The following is a 21,318-nucleotide window of genomic DNA, read 5'->3' as shown; positions in this document are numbered from 1 at the left end:
AGAAACTCATACTGATACCAAGAAGGAAATCAGGTTTTAAAAAAAGACCTAATAAATTATTCCCTCCCTTAAGTCTTAGCACTTACATGGCCTTTTAAAAAACAAATTCATATTCAGGCTCATGATAAAAAACTGAAGCAAATTTTATTCAACAAATAGTTACTGAGTACTTACCCTACACTATCAATTAGAGACAAAATGATGAATAGGACACAAGCTCTATTTTAAAGGATCCCATGACTTAGTAAGGGGAGACAGGCATAAAAAAATTAAGCATACCAAAGTGCCTGACACAAGTATGCGTGGAGTTTGCCAAGAAGAACATGGTCAACTCTAGTTGGGCAGGTAATTATGAAAGGCATCTGCTAGGGGCACTAGTGGTAGAAGCTTATCCTGGGTGTGCGTAAAGGCCTAGAGTGATGGAAAAACTTACTTCATTTAGGGCTTATGATTTGGGATAGCTGGGACGTGTGGGGGAAAAAGCACAGGGATTATGTGGCAACAAAATGGTAGACAGAGTATATGTCATGGAAGGACTCAGTCCATTGGGCAACAGGAAGATGCTCTAGTACATTAAGTTGGAGAAAGACAAGCTGATATTTATCTTTTACTCAGCTTACACTGGCAGCAGTACAAAGAATGAACTGATAGAGTACAAGGCTGAAGCCACAGAGAATGGACAAGCATGGCAATCGTTCATGTGAAATGTAACAACCTGGCTGAGACAGTACCAGTGAGAAGTGAGAGAGGAACGGACTGAACAATGTTCACAAATTGCAATGGATGGGACGTGAAAGACACAAGGATGGGAAGGGAAGGAGAGGATGGGGCAAATTTCTGGCCGAGGCAAGTGCATCCAAATGAAGAAAATCTTGTGAAGAACCAGTGAATCATCCTGTTTTTACTTAAAATGTGGGTTTTTGTTTGTTTGTTCTTTTAAAGAAGAATTCCAGTCAGGCATTAGGAAGGACTGGAAATAAGGACTTCAAGAATATTCTGATATGTTCTTTAAAGACTCGTTTAAGATAAAATTCTATGGGATGACTAACATATTTGGTGCACAGTAGAGAAGTGAATTCGGTTTGTGAAGGCTCCCTTCATCACCTTTAAATCAATCTTTATAAAAAAAAAAATACTCACCCTGCTTAGAATCTATTTCATCTTGATAGCATTCCTGAAGGAGGACACAACGTATAGGGTTCACCACAGCAACTGCACTTAATTTTGCACATATGGTAAGCATACCAAACAGTGGGACAGGAGCTAAAATGTACTGAAATACTAGATGCTATATCTACCTTTAACCACACTTACACATTCTAAGAGAATAGACAGGAAGCACCAACGCATCCAAGAGGTTGTTAATCTTTCCTTATTTTTAAAAATGAAACTTTATTCAAATAGCCGTTCTCTCCTCCAAACTGTTACTCTGGACCATCAAAACGCCGACAGTGTTGGTTTGAATTAAAATGTCCACTGAAGTGTGACCCTCCCTTTGCTGCCCTTCACTTACTTTAGTATTCCAATCTTCAGCTGTAGCCCGTGTAGCACTTCTGTAACACCATAGACATCAGCAAGCAGGTGATGTGTAGAAACTATCTTTTTGGCATTGAGATGAGAATAATTTTCTTTAAAAAATGATAACCCGCACATTCTCCCATTATTCAACCACTCCTTATCATAACGATATTTTGCACTCCACCTCTGACCTGCAGATGAAGTTGATATTAAATCACAGAGGATTGCACTTATTCGGATTTTTCATCAACTGCTACCCTACTAACGTTGCTCATGAAGCAAGGCAAGCTCTAGCACTAGGAGCAGATTCAAAAAGAGTAAGACAGCGTTCTGAGGAACTGGTGCAGGAAGAGCTCCTCCACACCTTCAGCATTCCTGCCCACCCAGGAGAAGAAACACCATTAAGGACATGGTCAGTGGCAGATGACACTTGCAAAGGGAACCTTGAGTGTACCGCTTTCAATTTTTTTGTAGTCATCATCTGTCCTCTAAAAAGGCTCAAAGGGCTGGATAAAAACTAGACAGGGGTTATTTCTCTCACTAACCTTTGTTTTGAATTGGATGAACCATAGAGTTCTAGTTGAGTGAATAGGAACCCTTCCCCCATGTCTGTGATTCCACAGAATCCTATGAAATTTCATATCCTCCATGTTAATACAAATTAGATCCTATTACAATCAGGTGTTTATGTGCCTGTGTCCCATACTATACTACTAGCCAGTTGAAGGCATGGTTTAAATCAATCATCTCACCACAGTGGCAAATAGAAGCCATCCAATAAACGCTTCTGAATAAATAACAAATGTCTACATTTGTTATTGAATAAATACAATGAATAATGAACAGTATAAATGTTGGTGAGTGAACAAATGTCTATATTCATATGGAATAATTAATTCTCTTGCTTCTTACTGTGACTTTTTTGTGATTTATTGTGACTTTTTTCTTTTTTTCCAATAGTCATGGGACCAATTCACCACATGCCTATTATTTGAGAAAACCTAGTTATTTCCTGCCTGGAGGCTGAGGTTAAATTCAATATGCAGAATATGCTATCTGAAGATCCTCTAGCATAGAAGAAGGCACCAAGTAGACAGCATGGTGGATTGAGACTAAAAAGGCATAGATTTCATCTCAGTCTGCCTCATCAGTAAAATAAAGGCATCATAGGTAGTGTTCTAAGACTCCACCTGCCCTACAATGAGTCGAACATGCAGAACTGCCAGGTCAGTAGCATGCAGGTTCAGAATGCAGATCTACTCTGACTGCCACAAATAAGCCTAGCTAGAAATGGATACAGAGGAACAGACAGAGGCTAATTCTTCTCCAGGAAAAAGTTACACCTCTTCCCTTCCAGTAGGATAGTAATTTTGTTGATAAATATATGCTAATGTATTTGTCTAAGTAATCAATGTGGAAAATAAAAATGTAACGGTGAAAAAATATTCTAAAATTTTAATATGGAAGTTGAGTCTAATTGACCAAGAAGTACAGTGAGTCCTCACTAAGCGTAATCAATAGGTTCTTGGAAACTGGCACACTGAATAATGAAATGAATTGTACTATAAGCTAATTGATACATACAAGTTAAGTTCCTATGGCATACAGCATGCTGTTTCACTTGGAGTCATAGTTTCCAAGAACCTATCAATGACATCATGTGAGAACTTGCTGTAGTGGTAGTGAACACAGCTGATAAACTCTGGAATCCTGGAGGAGACATAGAGGCATCCTGGCAATCAGCACGGCACAGAAAGCCTTACCTGGTGGGTCCCGGCAGATATAGCAGATATACTGCTCTGGAATGCTCTCCTCCAGCAGCCCCATGCACACGCTGTGTTGCCAACACAAGCACTCTTCACACTGCAGAAAACAGAGGAGTATTACAGTCACCCGATCCTCACTAGGAATAAGCTAGGAATAAAGATACATGTCCTTTCTTTGAATTGGCTGGCTTGGCTTCTTACTGTCACTATCAGTTCCATTCTTATTCGACACAACAAAATCAAGTCATGACTTAAGATGAATTTTATCTTTGAAATGGTCAACTACTTCACGAATTTTCTTTTGTTGCACCTATTAGAATATGCTTTGATCAAGTACTTAAGTCATAAAAAAGTCATAATTTCTCTCATTTAATTCCCACTGATATTTAGGCAATCATATCATAAAACTCTTAAAATAGTTTATTAAAATGCAGAAATTAGGGGAAAAAAAGTTGGTAGCAGTGTCTATAGCAATGATCTATTAAAGTACTACTTCTGTGGTAAAGTTATAAATTCGTAGTTCCCTCCATAAAACCACAGAAAAATGCGAGGAAAAAAGATTACTCTTTCTTCATGCTCTCAACTAACATCTCCAAATCTTCTGGCATCACAAAATTTGGGTTATGCTTTCCTTTTATCTTAAAGATACCTTTCCTACAAGAAGAAGTTGTTAACTCCTGCAACAAAATTTTTCCTTTAAGAATACTGGACATTTTTATGTTTTAATCACTGACAAGTGAAGGGTGACTATAAATTATTAATTATTATAATAATTAACATGAATGCAGATGAGGAAGAGAAAGGTTGCTGTAGCCTGCCCTTTCATGTGAAGGCTTACCACCCTAATCAATCTAAAGAGTTTCAGTTTGAAGGCACTGTACTATATACCCTAGAAAAGGAAGAGAGACGCTAAAATAAGAACATTGTCTACTTTACTTAATGAGGAAATCTCCTAATCATTACTATGAGTATTTTCCACATAGTAAGTTAGAAACCACTATCTGCAGCAGTACAGTTAGTAAAGAAATAAAACACCGTGATGCATTTGCTGAGCACCTGAAACAACTAACTCATTATTATAGGGAAGAGAGGTTAACTAATTACCTGGATCATGAAGCCATTCTCCTCATCCATCTCACAAATACATCGCACAATTTCATTAAGAGCATCATCCTCATCCTGAGATTCCTCAAAATTGGTTGAATCAAGGTCCTGATTGTATTCATCCCCACTCAGGAGCAAACTCTCCGTTGAAGAATCATCTAGGAAGTCTACATCTGATAAGTCTAGAATATATACAAAAAGTATACTTAGCACAACTTTTCTATTTTCATGTTATTTTTCATAAAGAAAGGAGCTATGAGAAGCGATCATAAGCTATGAAACATTTTAAAAAGGGGAGCAAACAAATAAGAATACTGTACTGTACTTGTCTCTGGACATAGAAACAAAAGATTTTTGAAGCTTAGGTAATTATGACTGCTTTACATCTTATAGTATACACTATTATAAGTAACTCAAAGTATCTTTTAGACTTCATGCTTACAGAATTTATGGCTAAGGCTGATGTCAATAATTTAAATTTGCATAGTTTCCATACACTTTCACATACATTATCCCTTCTGACCCTCATAAAAACCCTGAGTTGTCCCCTTGTGATTTCATACTATCAGTGTGACACCACTGTCCGTGGACCTGGGGACAGGTGTGTGTAGTAAGCCCCCATTAGCCAGCACAAGCTGGCTCTAGCACACCACTGATCTTCATTCTTTTTCTTCTTTCTTTTTTGGATTAATAAAGTGCTTTTTGAAAAATCACTTAAAAAAAAAAAACTCTGGATTGTAAAGAGGACGGGTTTTATTATTCGTACTATAAACAACTTCAGAGAGGTAAAGGAGCTTGCCTAGGGTCTAAAATCAACAATACCATTATTGACAGTATCAGCATCATCAACTACTATAGCACTTAGTAAGCACACAGTGCTATGTTAAGCACTTTAAACACAGGATATATAACTTGCTTGAGAAAAGGAGCCATGGAGTGGGAAAACCAACGGAATACCAGGAATGCCTGATTCTCAAGCCTGTGTTCTTAATCACTTTACCAGTATTTCTTAAAACTGGAACCATGAGTTCCCCAAGGGATTTTTAAAATGTATTAATTTTGTCTTGGTAAAAATATCCTTTTAGATTAAGCATATCCTAGAAACTAGACTATATGGATGACTACTACATACGACTCAATTTATATGCAGGTTTGAGGCGTGTGTGTATGATAGTGGCAATGCCGAAGCCTACCATTTTGCTCAGGTTACTGAGGAAAAGAAAATTTGAGACAGACACGGGGGAATCTTTATTTAGAACAAAGGAAAATAAATGATGACGGAACACTAAAATTTTTGCAGTAGTTTGGATGGAGAAATGTTAGGAAAACTGAGTCATCATGAGAAACAGAACATCGTATACTGCTGTGTGAGCTCCTGACAGAGGCTAATCAGCAGAGCACCTTCCTACCTCACATCCTACCCCCCGACCACATTCTGAGTGATCCCTTCACCTGCTTATCATGTCTTCTCTTACTAGAATATCAGAGTCCATGACAGCAAGAACTTTGCATTGTTGAATGCTACATCCCCAGTGATTAGAATGAGGCCTGATATATAATACAGCCACTCCAGAATGTTTATAGAAGAACTAAGGAGAGGCTCAGAGAGAGAATATTTTATTTTCAGACTTAATCAGATCAGACCAAAGTTGAACAGATTTGAACTTTAAAAATTCACGCTATTTATATTCTATATATTTCACATGACTTAGTGTTTCCTCTATCAGCTTCTAATCTTGCTTATTTTTTTCTTGATTCAATGTTTTTGAATGTTTTGTTGTTGATTAATGTTTTATAGAAAAATAAATAAAGTTTTCTTCTCTTTGAAGTCACAGGGACATACGGAAGGAAGGTCAGCAGAAATAGATAATAGAGAAATATCTGAAAACATTCATGGAGCTAGTAAATCAACTAGATATGGAAAATCTAGTATGAACAGTATAACTTGTTTTAAAAGAACCTAAAGAGGAAAATTTCACCCATCCATAATCTTGCTGGCTTAAATCCAAATTTTCTTTTGGGCTTTCTCAAGTTCATTGGAATGTGGATAAAACAGTTTCAAACACTGTTGTAGCATATAAACAGTATTAAATGGGCCGGGCACAGTGGCTCACACCTGTAATCCCAGCACTTTGGGAGGCCATGGTGAGAGGATCACTTTAAGTTAGGAGTTAGAAACCAGCCTGGACAACAAAGCAAGACCTCATCTCTACAAAAGCAAAAATAATTCGCTAGGCATGATGACCTGTGCTGGTAGTCTTAGCTACTCAGGAGGCTGAGGCAAGAGGATTGCTTGAGCCAAGGAGTTTGAGGCTGCAATGAACTACGATCACACCATAGTATTTCAGCCTAGGCAACAGAGCAAGACCTTGCCTCAATAAATAAATAAATAAAAATTAATTTGAAATTATATCATTGAAAGGAATTACTGTATCTCACATATACTTGCATGGCAAAGATTACCAGTTTTATGGTGTTAGCAAGCAAATTTATCATATTCTCCAGAAAATCTAGTTTGAATAACTCCCAAGCATTAAACTTATGCTTAGCTGAGTTTTGGAAGTTGAGTAAAATGGATGACAGAGCTGAAAGTTATGTAAGAAGCAAATAAAAGTTCCCCCTTACACTTGAATAGCCACTTAGACAATGGCTCCAACTGAGTGGCCACAAGAACAGCTGTTGCCATCCAACAACTACCCCTTAAACTGTCATTGCTATTTCCTGAGACAGCATTTTGCAAGTGTGGTTTCCTGATCAGCAACATTATCATCACCTGGGAACTTCCTGGAACTCAGAAATTCTGAGGGTGAGGCCCAGAAATGTGTTTTAACACACTCTCCGGGCAGTTCTGACACATGCTAACATCGAGAATTTCTGGCCTAAGACCTTATTAATATTCCTTTTCTTTCTCCTGACTTACTACTTGATCATAAGGGCAGGGCAGAGACTAAGAAGAACAGAGAGTACACATCTATGGCTCTTTTCATGTTCTTTCAAGGGTTCTTGTTTCAGCACCACAACTGGCCTAGATATAACCTCTATTCTCCATCTCTCTATAGCAAGAGATAATCTTCAGATCTTGACGATTCACCGTAAGGATGTTCTTAATGTGATTATCAACCTCTGCTTCTCCATAGAATCACCTACAAGTTGTATCTTGCCAGGATCCTTCCAGAAATCTCATTCAATTGTGCCTCATGGTAGGATCCATGATCAGTATAGTTTAAAACAACCACAGCAATGACTGTAAGGTTCACCAGGGGTGAAGAACCACTGAATCGTGGGAAAAAGCAGACTTGTATTTGCTGGAAAAGAGTGGTGGTAACTTCTTTTTAATCCCCTCCCATACGTCAAGCTTCTAAAAATAAAATGTCACAAGTGTCATGTGCTATAAAGGAAAGAAAATGCTTTCTCCATAACGAGCCAGGGAGGACTTAGACCTGGAAGCAAACAGTGCAAAAGCAAACATTTAACCTAGTATCCACCATCGAGGTCAGTCAGAAGAAAGAAAAAGGCAGGAAGTGAGCTCACTCATGAGGATCCTAGGTTGTACTTATGCTGAAGGCCCCGTCCCTTATTCCTCACTCTCTGACTCTGGTCGCTACTGCATTACAGCTCTACTCTTACGCCACAGCCCTCAATGTTTAGAGCTGGGATCTCTCTTCCTATTGCTTATAATATTGGAAGCAAGGTAAGAGTCTTCAACACTTTCCACTGTCAGGACTGGACCTGCAGGAAAGTCTAACAGATTTGAACTCCAGTGCTCCCTTCACTGCTGACGTGGACTTCTGACTACCTAAGGGTGCTTAGTTCCTGCCTGTGTTTAAATCAGTTGTCTGACTACATCTCAGGACTTTGGTTACAGATGTATCTGACTGGGAATTCAAAGTATACTTTTAAGATTACCATAAATATTTATTTAAGAAAGCATTATCTATGGAGTTAAGGCAGACCTCGGTTAGAGTTTTAATTCTAACACTAGCTAAGCCGAAAAGCTACTTACCTGTAAGTTTCGGCTTGTTTACATATCAAATGTGAATAATACCTACTCTGTCAGTTGATAGTGAAGAATATAAAAATATATGTACAAAAACCTACAGAAGTATATACACTAGTAATATTTTCCTTATGACTCTCTTCCACCAATAAGTATAAAGCCAATTTAACTTTATATAAATTAAAAAGTAGCTCAAATTTCTCACATCAAGACTTTCATATTAGTTTAGCTAACAAGTTTTTAAATCGTGTGCCCTTAACAGAGTATGTTTTATTCTCAGTTACACATTTAGGAATTGTAAGTCTTGTTTTAACCATCACATGGTTACACATACTTTCACCACTAAGATCAACGGACAGAATTGCCCTTGGGTACTGATAGGTTGTAGTTTTCTCCGTAAACATGCTTCGTGGAGCCAGAGAACTCCCAGAAGATCGAGTTAGTGGAGAAGAGCACCTTTCCAAAAATTCGAGGGAACTGTCTTCATAGTCTGAATAGTCTGCAACATAAGATACAGAAAGAAATATTAATAAAGTGTCAGATAATTAAGGTCACTATAAAAATAACAAAAGTTATGTTTCAGGATACATCAAATAATCATGCTACCACTTTCGCTTCTCATCCATGAAAAGCTACATATGTATCTGATGAACTGGGTTTAGCAAGAACACTTGGGAAACAAATATACCCCAGACAATATATACGTAGTAGGGGGCACCAGGTTCTAACTGGTACCGGTAAACTTTTGTGAAGTATTACAGAGGTGAAAAAGGATTATTTCACATTCTCTCTCCATTATAATCACAACTATGTCTGCAGTAAAATATGCAAGATGACAACACATGGACACATGGGGAAGAACCACACACACTGGGGCCTGTGGGAAGTGGGGGAGAGCATCATTAAGAATAGCTAATGCGTGCTGGGCTTAACACCTAGGTGATGGGTTCATCTGTGCAGCAAACCACCATGGCACACGTTTACCTGTGTAACAAACCTGCACATCCTGTATATGTACCCCAGAACTTATTCGGTTGGTGCAAAAGTAATTGAGGTACTTTTGTACCAACCTAATAAAAGTTGAAGAGGAAAAAAGATATGCAAGATGGAAATTCACCTTTTTTCTTCCTCACAATTCGTAAAGACGTTCTCCTGATGTCTGGCACACCAATTATATAGTGATAATCTGATCAATAAATTTTTCAAGTAAAAAATCACAGAAGGTAATTAACTAGTCCTGGAAGAACTCTGTAAAAATTCTGTTTTTCTCAGTTTTGTAATGAGTCCCACAGATGTTTGCAGGGGGAGAGGCCATACGCAGCTTACTGGAGAGTTGAGGGTATAGTGAGGGAAGGAAAAAAGAAGGTGGGGGTGTGATTCCAGGCATGTGGGAAGGCTCTGAAGCTGAAGAGTGCATGCCACATTTGGCAAGCTGTAAGACTGGCTGGAACACAGTGAATAAGGGAGAAACAGGGCTACAGTGACAGGAGCCAGATTAGCTTTTTTTTTTTTAAGTTTTACCCTAATGCAATAAAAAGTCATTCAATGCTTGTATGGAGGAGGAGCAAGATGTGACAGTTTCATTTCCAGAGGATCACTCTAGCTGTGGAGTGGAGGATGGAGTGCAGGAAGGCACACATAGAAGTGGGGGGACAGTTCAGAGGCTACAGCAGTAGTCCAGGCAAGAAAGGTTGGTGGCTCAGAACTTGGGTGACGGCAACTAAGGGGAAGATTTCAAGGACTATGGAGTGCTGTTATAGACTGGAGGCCGAGAGCTAAGATGGCATTATCAAGATTGATTTCCAGGTTTATGCTTGAGCAACAAGGCAACAAAAGTAGGTCTGAGATGGGGCTGAAGAGTAAATGCAAAGTGGAGAAACCAGAGAAGAAACAGAAGTTTAGAAGACGGCTCTGTAAGATGGGAAATCTTACACATCACCTACATGAACCTTAAGATGTGGGAAAGGGGGATGGCAATGGTGAGAAATGCTAGATTAAGAAAAGCACACATTCCCTCCATTTTAATAGAGGCTAAGAAGACGAATATTTTCATGTAAGCATGCAGATGTGGTGGATAGAGTATGAGCAAGTTCCCACCTGATGATGTCTGTCTCCTCAACTCTGTGAGGAAAAGGATGTCAAGTGACGCAGGTTAGGGAATACATGAGAGGTGGAAATGAGAGGCGGAAACGAGTGGGAAAAAGGAAAGACAGAGAGTGGAAAAGTGAGCTTATAAGAGACACACTGGTCTGTACTAGGTATCCATTTGAAGTTGGCAGTTGTGGGAGGCAGAATAGTCTGCCAAAAATGTCTATGTCCTAAACCCTAGAACTTTTAAATAGGCTAAGATATGTGGAAAAGTGGAATTAAGGTTGCTAATCGGCTGACCTTACAACAGGGAGAGCACCCTGGATTATATGGGTGGGCCCAATGTAATGGCAAGGGTCCTTAGAAGTGAAAGGATGGAGGCAGAAGAGATGACGTGAGAGTGAAACAATATGAGAAAGACTGGCCCACTGCTGACTTTGAAGATGGAAGCAGGACAACAGCCAAGAAATGCAGAAGCCTCTGGAAACTAGAAGAGGCAAGAAAACAGACTGTCCCTAAGAGCCGCCAGAGAAAAATGGAGCCCTGTTGATACCTTGGTTTTAACCCAGAGAGACCCATTCTGGACTCCTGACCTCTAGAACTTTAAGATAATAAATACGTATTTTTTTTAAACCAGTGATGTGCAGTAATTTGCAACAGCAGCAATGGGAAACTTACACTCATCATCATAAATACCATGGCACAACCAACACTGACTGAGGGCTCTCTATGTGCCAAATGCAATTTTCAGTTCTTTATGTGTATTAACTCTTTTACTCCTCACAAGCATCTAATGAGGGAAGTAGGACTGCTAGTAAAGAATTGAGGCAGGACAGATGAAGTAAATTGCCCAAGAATATACAACTATCAATGGCAAAGCCAACATTCAAACCCAGGCAGCCTGACTGTGGAAGCTGTACTCTTAACAAACAAGTGATATCGGTGTATTTCAACATTTAAAGGGTGCACAAGCTGGCAAGCTTGTTAAACCCCAGATTCCTGGGCCTCATCTCCAGTACACTGGAAATGAAAAACTCCGGCCGGGCGCGGTGGCTCACGCTTGTAATCCCAGCACTTTGGGAGGCCAAGGCGGGCGGATCACGAGGTCAGGAGATCGAGACCACAGTGAAACCCCGTCTCTACTAAAAATACAAAAAAATTAGCCGGGCGTGCTGGCGGGCGCCTGTAGTCCCAGCTACTCGGAGAGGCTGAGGCAGGAGAATGGCGTGAACCTGGGAGGTGGAGCTTGCAGTGAGCCGAGATTGCGCCACTGCACTCCAGCCTGGGCGACAGAGCGAGACTCCGTCTCAAAAAAAAAAAAAAAAAAAAAACTCCCAGATGATGCTGATGCGGTCAGATTACAGCAGTCTTTGCGCAGCACTACGCTATTCTGACTCCAGTGGCCTCACCATAACCACAGTATGCCCAACACCATATTACTTAGGCCCAGACATGGAAAGGGCATTTATTAAATGCTAAGTACTGTATCAAGTACTTTACAATGATTACTTTATTTAATTCGAATAATAAATCTATGCAATAAAACTATCAATTATCATTTATTTTAGAAGAAAGGAAATTGGGATGTAGAGAATTTAAATAACCTGTCAAAGGTCACTTAGCTATAAGTGATACGGGCAGGATGTGAATCCCTATACTAAACCTTCAAGGCTGCCTTCTTATCAACTCCATTATATATTGCCCTTTCAGCAAAAGTAAAAGTAGAAGCAGAATCTGATTGTAAAAATAATGAAAGAAACCTCAATTTTGCGCTAAAATAAAACATGGCTGATATTTAATAGGTAAAACTTGGCATTCTGCACCCTGTCTGTATTCCCTACTTCAATTCCCTCTGGCTATTATGAATAAAAGTCTGTTATGTTTCAAGGCTTAGATCAGAAGTAGTCTCCTACATAAAGTCCCTTCCTTGATCGTGCCAACTTTTCTAGCTTAAACGTTTATTTTGTACCACTCTTACCACAAATATCAGACCTTCTTGGTAGAGATTTACATATGCTTATCTCTCTTACTATATACTTCAATGACTTACAAGCTCCTCGAAGGAATCTTTTTTACTATGTAATGCTTTCAATTCTCTTTCACTTCTAACTCTATTTCTTTTTAATCTCTGTATGCCTGCAGTATCCTTATATTTACAGACACATGAAAGACAGATGAAGTGATTTGCTCAAAGTAACAAAGCTAAAAACTGGCAAAGATGACACTCTTAAATCCCAACATGGTGACTTCTCATACACACAAATTAAACACAATGTTAGTATTATGTCTTGTAAACCAATTCTGTTAATCAAAACATAACCTACTACCTCATAAAATAATAAAAAACAACTAAATTATTACTTTGCATAACTGCATTAAAATAACAGATAGGGACAAGAACTTAGTATGCCAATAGAAACAAGTAAAAACTTGTTGAAGAGAAGAATACATAGTTTGATAAACAGTATTTCAGGTATTAATAACATAACATGGTGATTAAAGTTAAAAATTCAGACTTGCAAGTCAGACTGCTTGGATTTGAAATGAATCTGCTTTTCACCGCTTGCTAGCTATGAGAGCTGGAGAGCTCTCTTTCTCACTCTCTCTCAGTTAACTGTTGGTAAAATGGAGATAACAGATCCTATTGTAAAGGGTTAATATGAGGATTAAATGAAGTAATAATATTTATAAAATGCTTAGTTTTGGGTACATAAGTACCAGCAGGATATATAAAATAATGTTGAGTGGTAAATAAAAGAAAGAATTTTGAAACTCCCTCATGGTGCTAACTATAGACTAAAAAACATACTAGAAGCCTCATACAGTAATAATGTCAATTCTTTAACATTAAGATGTCTTTAAAATTTCAAAGTTACTTCAAATCCTGTATTTCCCGCTTAAAGACCACTCTTCTAATTTAACCATCTGGGGAAAAGTGCCATTTCTAAGATAAAGTAAATAGCTCAGAATAAACTCTCCTCAAATGCAATAATTAATTACAAAGATGACAGTGATTACCAAACTCAACACCTGCTGTTTATAAATAGCAATGTTTCTGTGCATCTTACCGGGACTCTTATTTACAAAGTTAAGATTTTCATTTGTAAGCCTGATTTCAAAATGTAAACAAATATATAAGGTTTTCTTTTTCATTAAAAAATAAAAATATATACCATTTAAAGTATGTTTTAATGGCTCTTTGTAACGGGTTACATAGTTAAGGGCTGGTCACAATTCTAAGGTGCAAGTTTTTTTTGGCCATTTTTCCTCTATTAATCCTAATTGCTCTTCCTTCTCTCAAGTTACAATTTCCTGCCTTCTCTTAAGCTCTAGCCCTCATATTTTGCTGCCAAGCGTGGGCCCCTTATTTTGTTTTGTATCAGCTGCTGTTATCTTTTTCCCCACTTTCACAGGTATTTTGTATATAAGATTCTGTGTCTGCTACTAAATATTAGAACAGAACACAGTTTGTTGCTGTGCCATAAGATAACCTGAAATAGCTGGCCATTCCGCACTGACAATGCAGGTCTCCATTGGAACACCTAAGCTAGGCAAATCCCCTCTGAGCCTTTGGTCAGGTGGGAGTTCATCTGGAAGTTTTATTTGCTGCCTGAGCTTCTCTCATTTCTGTATTGTGACATACCGCTCACAGATGGGTATTCAGTAATCAAATGAGTTCATGGCGAATAGTTTTTGTTTACCAAACTCCGGAGTTTCCTACCTCTACATCATTCCTAGCTTGAATTCCACAGTTATATATGAAGAGGTGATGGGGGGGTGGGCAGAAGGGAAAGGAGTGAGGAGCAAGGCACACATAGAAGTGACCGGAAATGTTCAAGACTCTCTGGAAAGCGGTTTCAAGCTTTGAACCCCATTTTGATCCTGTATCTTCAAATTTACTCTGGCAGCTTTAGAATTCGAGAATGTGAAAACTTCACATTCTGTGAGAAAATTAAATGTTATTTTTGGACTATGGAGAGAGTTAAAATCCGAAGAATTTACCAACAATGATTACCAACCACAAAACTGCCCAGTTGGATTTGTATTTTTTAAAACTGGTTTTATTAAATGTCTAATAAATATGAAAAAATGGGTATGACACAAAGAATATCAATAGCACAAAACACTTAGGTACTGATCACGCAGTTTAAGAGAGTATCATCATTTTTGAAGGTCCCTTTGCACCATTTTCCAGTTTGAACTGATAACGGCCCTACCCCACCTTAGAGGCAACCACTATCTTGAATTTTTTTTTTTTTTTTTTTTTTGAGACAGAGTCTTGTTCTGTCGCCTAGGCTGGAGTGCAGTGGCACAGTCTCAGCTCACTGCAACCTCCACCTCCCGGGTTCATGCCATTCTGCTGCCTCAGCCTCCCAAGTAGCTGGGACTACAGGCACCCACCACGAAGCCCGGCTAATTTTTTGTAGTTTTAGTAGAGACAGGGTTTCACCGTCTTAGCCAGGGTGGTCTCGATCTCCTGACCTCGTGATCCACCCACCTCGGCCTCCCAAAGTGCTGGGATTACAGGTGTGAGCCACCGCGCCCAGCCACTATCTTGAATTTTTGTTCATCATTCTCTAGTTTTTCTTTATGCTTTTCCCACACACAGTTGAATCTCTTAAAAATACACTGTTTAGTTTTAAAACTTTTTTATCTTTATATAAGTGAAATATTCTGTTTTCTTCAGTTACTTGGTTTTTAGCTTACCATTTTGTTCCTGAGATTCTGTAGCTGTAATTCATTTATTTATTCCGCTGAAGGAATGCATGACTTTTGATGGAGAGCTGGGCTGCTCCCAGTGCTGCTGTGAACACTCTCATATTTGATGCACCGTGTGAGTTTCCTCAGGGGTTTTTAGGCCACATGGCACACACATTGTCACCTTACTCCCTGGTCCCCATCTGTTTCCCACAGTAGTTGTGTAGTTGCCTTCATTTCCTCAGCAACATCTGCTATTACCTACCTAGTTAGTTGTGCCAATACAGCACGTATGAAACAGACTTCACTATGTTTTAACAATTGAGTTTCATCTAATTTTCTGATACAATTTTTCATACCAATCCTATGTGGTCATATCCTTTTAACACATTGTTAGATTTCATTTCATAACATTTATTTATGGATTTTGGATCTATATCCATAACTAAAAAGAGTGTGTGGCTGTGCTTTCCCATATTATTCTCTCCTGATTTTGGCAGCAAAGTTATTTAAATCATTTAAAATAAATTTGGAGTTGTGTTTGTTCCTAGGGGTGCCATAAGAAATTACCATAAATTTAGTGGCTTAAAACAACAGAAATTTATTCTCTCAAAGTTCTGAAGGCTGGAAGTCCAAAATCAGGGCTTGACAAGGAAGTGCTCCCTCTGGAAGCCCCCGGGCCAAATCCTTCCTTGCCTCTTGCAGCTTCTGGTTCCTCTGGCTCCTTGGCTTGGGGCTGCATCCCTCTGATTTCTGCTTCATCTTCACATGGCCTTTGCTGATACCAAATTCTGTTGGTTTCTCAAATTCTTCTAAAAATATCATTTCACTCTCATTCTTGAAAGCTAACTTAAGGAACTCTACAATTCTAGACTGAGAATAATTACTTGAGCATGCTAAAGGGTGCTTGGTCAGGGCATCGAGTCTACCATAATGCTGGAAGGAAAAACGTCTAATCAGTTGCAACAATTAATTTATAGGCCAGAGTGAAACAGAGTAGTATATTTTTGAAATTTAATGTCAAAGGAAAGCTACAGAAACCTTTCAGTTCTCAACACGGGGATCTTGTCATGACTCCATTTTGTAAAAGAAAAGGGGAATCAAAGGAAACTTCAAATTTTAAAAAAAGAGGGAATAACCATCTCAGTATACTTACCATGCTGCTTAGATTTCTTTTTCTTTTTTTTCTTCTTCTTCTGTTTTGGTTTGTAGTGATCTTTGTCTCTCTTCTCTCTTCTTTCCTTATCTTTTTCTTTTCTCTTACCTAAAAGATAAAAGTGAATACTTTAGCAATCACGACTGATCCTGAGTTGTTCCTTTGTGGTTAACCTAAAAGCAGCATTTATGTTTTAATCAGCTATTCCAGTCACCTGCCCAGAGTGGATGGGTTCAATTAAACTGTTCATGTCATGACTCTGGAAGTCCTGATAAGCTTATTGGACTATAAGAGGGGATCTTCATTAGCAGTGCTGAGAAATCCCAACTCCTGATACCTTAAAGTTAACACAGACAGTAGTTAAAACCTTTCAATGAGTAATATTCTCAATTTCCTGATGTGGTAAGAAGTTAAACTCCATAGTTTGTTTACAAAGGACCTGAATGAAGAGACTTAGTATTTCCATATGTAATTTAATGAGAGAATAAATTAGGAGATTAAAAAAAAAACAAAAAACCTGATGGACTTTTTGCTTTGGATAAGCTTTAAAAATAATTAAATCAATTCATAAACAACTCCTCCAGTCTTTATTTACATTCTTTGTGTGTTTAACAATGAAGGCTAAGAACACGAGGAAAAAAAATATACTTCATTAAACTAATTTTTCCAAAATTGTAAAGCATTCTTTTCCCCAATCATATGTACTTAAAAAAATAAATATTAGAGCAGTATCCTACATTTCAAATTAAATCATCACATATATCCTACTAGCTATTGCTCCAACTCACAATGGTTTAGCCTATAATTTATCCAACATATTTGACCAACTTCAGTGATTCAAGCTCCAGTTAACTAATCTACAGTATATTTAAGACTATCATCCATTATTTCGTGACTTTTAGTCATTACAGCACAGGAAATAGAAAATATAGCAGAAAACTCAATAACGTTTTTATAAACCATAATGAAGAAGAAAGTGTGAAAAAATTACTATTTTAATCTATCATCCATTCTCTAAAGTCTCAACCATATTAAATCGAGGTCTATTTTTGAATAGCCACAATTTTGACTAGGGATGATCATAAACACAAAAGTTCCTTCGGAGGAAGCAAGAGACTCTCTTGACAAAAAAGTTACATATAAAACAAGATAATGTGTTTAATAAATCATGTATCTGGAGCTGACTAACACTAGTAAGAACTAAAACAGATGATCACTTACACCTAAGGTAGCATTAACTGGTAAAGAGTAAGGGGCAGACTATGTCCTCCCTCTCTGTCAAGCTTTATAGTCTTTTGCTTAAATATTACTTTCTGTTCATACCAAATGCTGTTGAGCTTTTTTCTTCCAATTTCACTTTTTTTTCTGTTTTCGATATTCCTGTGGGTTAGGGGAAAAATATGTAAGTTTAATCAGAAAAACTTAGAAGTATGGGATAATATTTTACATTACAATTGCTCATAAAACTCTATGTAAACCTCTTTTTCTCCTAACGGTCTACATGTTTTACTGCCTGAACTGGTAACAAAGCAGTGAGATTTCTTACCTTAAAAAAACAACCAAAACAATAAATTAAATGTGATTTTTGTTATTCAAACTACTTAGGTTCAACTTCTGGTTCCACCACTTACTAGCTCTGTGGCCTTGAGGACATCATTTAATGCCTCTGTGCTTCTGTTTCCTTATCTGCCAAACAGGAATAAGTCTATATATCTCAAGCAGTTATAAGGATTATGTGAGTCAAAATATGTAAGATGTCTAGTCCAAAGATTGGTAAATATGTAATTTTTTTCATTTTCTCCTTTGTGGTAGGGTAATAATTTGACACTACACTATTTCCAGAAATAGCATAAATATGGGTCTCACCATAAAGAAAAAGTTAACTGTACTAGGCCATCAGTAAAGGTCTACTCTAGCACCACAGACTTTGGCAATCCAAAACCTACTGAAATTCATCTGAGTAGTAGTTCCAGGTACCATTTTCTACTTCTGTGACAGTTATGACATGAATGCTATCTGGATTATCCAAATAAAATATTAAACTCCATATTAAAGTATACTGGTTTTCAACAATCTGTACACATTTTTAAAACTAACATTTAAGCTCTTGTGCCTAGAACAAACTTGTACCTTTGAACTCCATCATGAATGCACTGTTAGGTAATGATAATAGCCAAAATAAAACTGTTCTGCAAACCACTTTTGTTCTATATATAAATGTAAAATACAAAGACATATTTATACATTAAAATATTCAATCTCAATAAATATTCCAATAAAACATTAATAGTCCAAAATTCATTTTTAAACCAATATTGCACTTTTAATTACTGTGCAGCTGACACAGGTACATTTAATCAATTCATATTCAACCATTCCCAATGCTAATATCTATTTGTGGCTAGTGTTAATCTAAGAAAAATACTACAGTACATTTAAAATACAATTTTAATCTATTAAATTATGCTTTAATGTCACCATTTACCAGTTTTTTTAATTTTTTAAGATCATTCTACAACAGTATCAAAAAAGCTGATATTTCATTCATCTTCAAATATTTTCTATCACTTAAACATAATAAAAATATAAAAATACCACTCAAATCAAGTGCCAATAAGGCTCTAGCAAGTAAGTTTAAACCTAAATAAGAATACCAAAAATCTCCATTTGTTATGACAGAAAAAATGAAAGGGATATCACAGCAAAGAGAAATACAATTAAATTTTCTTATTAGCAAGACTGTTGAAGAAATGCATCGTTTCTGTTTACTACTTGCTGCACTATTAGAACTTTATAAATTTTATCAATTTCCTTGAAAACAAAAAGCATTTACAACGCAAACCATGAGGCATGTGCTTTCCAAATCCTCAGTGGTAGTACAGATATATTCAGATATATTGCTAACAGTGATCATTGCCTCTTAGGTTCTTACATCTCTAGAGCACTGGATCTCTAGGGAAAAGATGGAGCAATGATGTTTAGAATCTCCTGGAGTGGGGACAGGGAGTCAGATTAAAGGAACTGCCTTACTAGGCTACTTTTACTGAATGGAATGTATGCACCCCTTAGGTACTTGGAAGACAAATAAAACAGTTATGAACCACTGCACCAGAAACACGGAAGTTAACACAGTAGAAGAGATGCAGTCATTCCCAGAGTGGGGTCCAGAGAGTCAGTTCTAGATTTAGTTTTTACTTGTTCTAGTGGTTCCCAAACCTTTCGATTTCATAAATGATAAAACTTCAAAAGTAAAACTGGGAGACTTATAAAGGGTTGTCGATGTTTTACTCAAGCAAGGATATTAAAATAAATATTCATATATGCAAAGGCAGGACTTTAAAAAATACTTACAAATAGGAAAACAAAACAGACCATTCCAGAGGTCAACGAGAAAAATAAGTTTAGTTTTACAAGAAGTTCACGATCTCGTCCTTATTTTACCACGTGCTAGAATTTGGTGACCAAAGTACCAGAACATTAGTTTGTAGAATAGTAACCTTTAAACTAAGTTTTAGCAACAGAACATTTAAGAAAAAATTATCTGGCAGCTGAATACAAAACACAGCAACAAAAACCAAAACACAAATGGAGCTACTCTAGTTAAAGTCAGAGAGGCAGATCTCTGAACCACGCCTGCCTGCACACAACTCAAAAAACTAGTAATGTAGAGGGATTTCTCAAGCCTCTTCTGGTATGCTAAACATTACAGATTCTTCTGACTAAAAAGAGAGGCAATCCCTGAGACTCTCCATGGAAACCCCAGGCTCTGTAGAAGCCATGAACATTTGGTATGAGGGTGGAGGCAACAGAGCCTCCAGTTGTAGTTTTGAACAAATCTGGAAAATAAATTGAAAAATAATTTAAAACAAAAAGGCTTTTAAATAGTAAATGTAAAGTTGATGTGAGATGTTGGAATATAAATGAAGGCCATTTCAAAACCCGCCACAGGCAGATTAGGTAGAACTGACAACATGCTTTTTTGCCATACTTAGACCAACCCCATGACCTACTTCTGTTTTTCACTGGTGATAAAATGGATTATACTAACCAAACGATAATATAATTCATGAACACGCTACAGAAGATTCACTAAGAAGAGTCCAACTATCTCATCTATGATAGTATCATAGTATCTATGTAAGTATGTATGTAATAAGTAAATACATTTACTTACATCTACATTTGATTCAAAAACTAAGATGACTTTGAATGACACTGAAGCAAAGCCTGATGCATTTCATCGAATGCTACCCGAAAACTCAGGGGACCTGCTCACGGACATCCTGACGTTACATAAAGGTACACTGTATACGGCCACGTCAAGCCAACATTCCTATCCATGCTAACTAAGACATGCTGCAATAAAACAGGTAAATGCTCCTTGATACTTATTTACTAATTTGCTAAAAAATAAAAAAAAAATGAAGATGTGTTACTAAAGGTATTTCTTTTAATACAAGAGTAACTTTTTAAAATGGCTCAAAATTATATTTATACAACCTACTAATGCCAATTTTGCCTTCACAGTGGTTACAAACAGTAAGTTATCATCTCTAAGCTATCTTAATTGATGTTTTTAAGCTGGAAATAATCCTATATTATAATCTTTTTTTTTTTTTGGAATAAACATAGACTCTATCAAATGCCTGATTAATGATAAGTAAAACATCAACATTGTAGAGCCAAAAGTGACCACAGACATCATCTACTATAATCTCATCATATAGATGAAAAACTGAGTTTCAAGGAAGCAGGAAGAAAGGCAGATGGTTTGTCTCTCCAGAGTTTTTAAGAGGCTCTACCAGAGGCCTCTTGGGGCAATCTTTTCTTCCTTTACACCCAAGAGTACTTTACACCTCTTCAGGCACTTACATCTTGCTTTAAATATTTGTATTTCAGTTATTAGCTTTGTGTCCCTTCTAGACTCTAAGTTTCCGGAAGGCAGATTCCATATCTGTTCACACTGTGCTTCCCACCTAAGGAGAATTGTG

The 21,318-nt window shown here is 37.4% G+C and overlaps 1 protein-coding gene across 11 annotated transcripts in view; it reads right to left on the bottom strand.

Moving 5' to 3' along the window:
- Positions 1-21,318, bottom strand: part of PHF20L1 (PHD finger protein 20 like 1) — a 74,424-nt gene that overhangs the window by 7,530 nt on the left and 45,576 nt on the right. For all 11 annotated transcript variants that reach the window (XR_009214750.1, XM_058443717.1, XM_032760465.2 and 8 more), the window contains 6 exons: positions 17,651-17,707; positions 16,328-16,435; positions 8,720-8,884; positions 4,389-4,570; positions 3,282-3,381; positions 1,514-1,709 (listed from right to left, as the gene is read on the bottom strand). Coding sequence is in view for 10 of the 11 variants with exons in the window: in XM_058443717.1 (XP_058299700.1) it covers positions 1,514-1,709; positions 3,282-3,381; positions 4,389-4,570; positions 8,720-8,884; positions 16,328-16,435; positions 17,651-17,707 (808 nt within the window). In the remaining variant the exon portion in view is untranslated. The remainder of the gene's footprint in view (positions 1-1,513; positions 1,710-3,281; positions 3,382-4,388; positions 4,571-8,719; positions 8,885-16,327; positions 16,436-17,650; positions 17,708-21,318) is intronic.

The sequence above is a fragment of the Hylobates moloch genome, unplaced genomic scaffold (assembly GCF_009828535.3).
Source record: "Hylobates moloch isolate HMO894 unplaced genomic scaffold, HMol_V3 SCAFFOLD_9, whole genome shotgun sequence".
Classification (NCBI taxonomy): Eukaryota; Metazoa; Chordata; class Mammalia; order Primates; family Hylobatidae; genus Hylobates; species Hylobates moloch.
The sequence above is the reverse complement of the archived record's forward strand: the minus strand, read 5'-3'. Positions and strand labels throughout refer to the sequence as shown.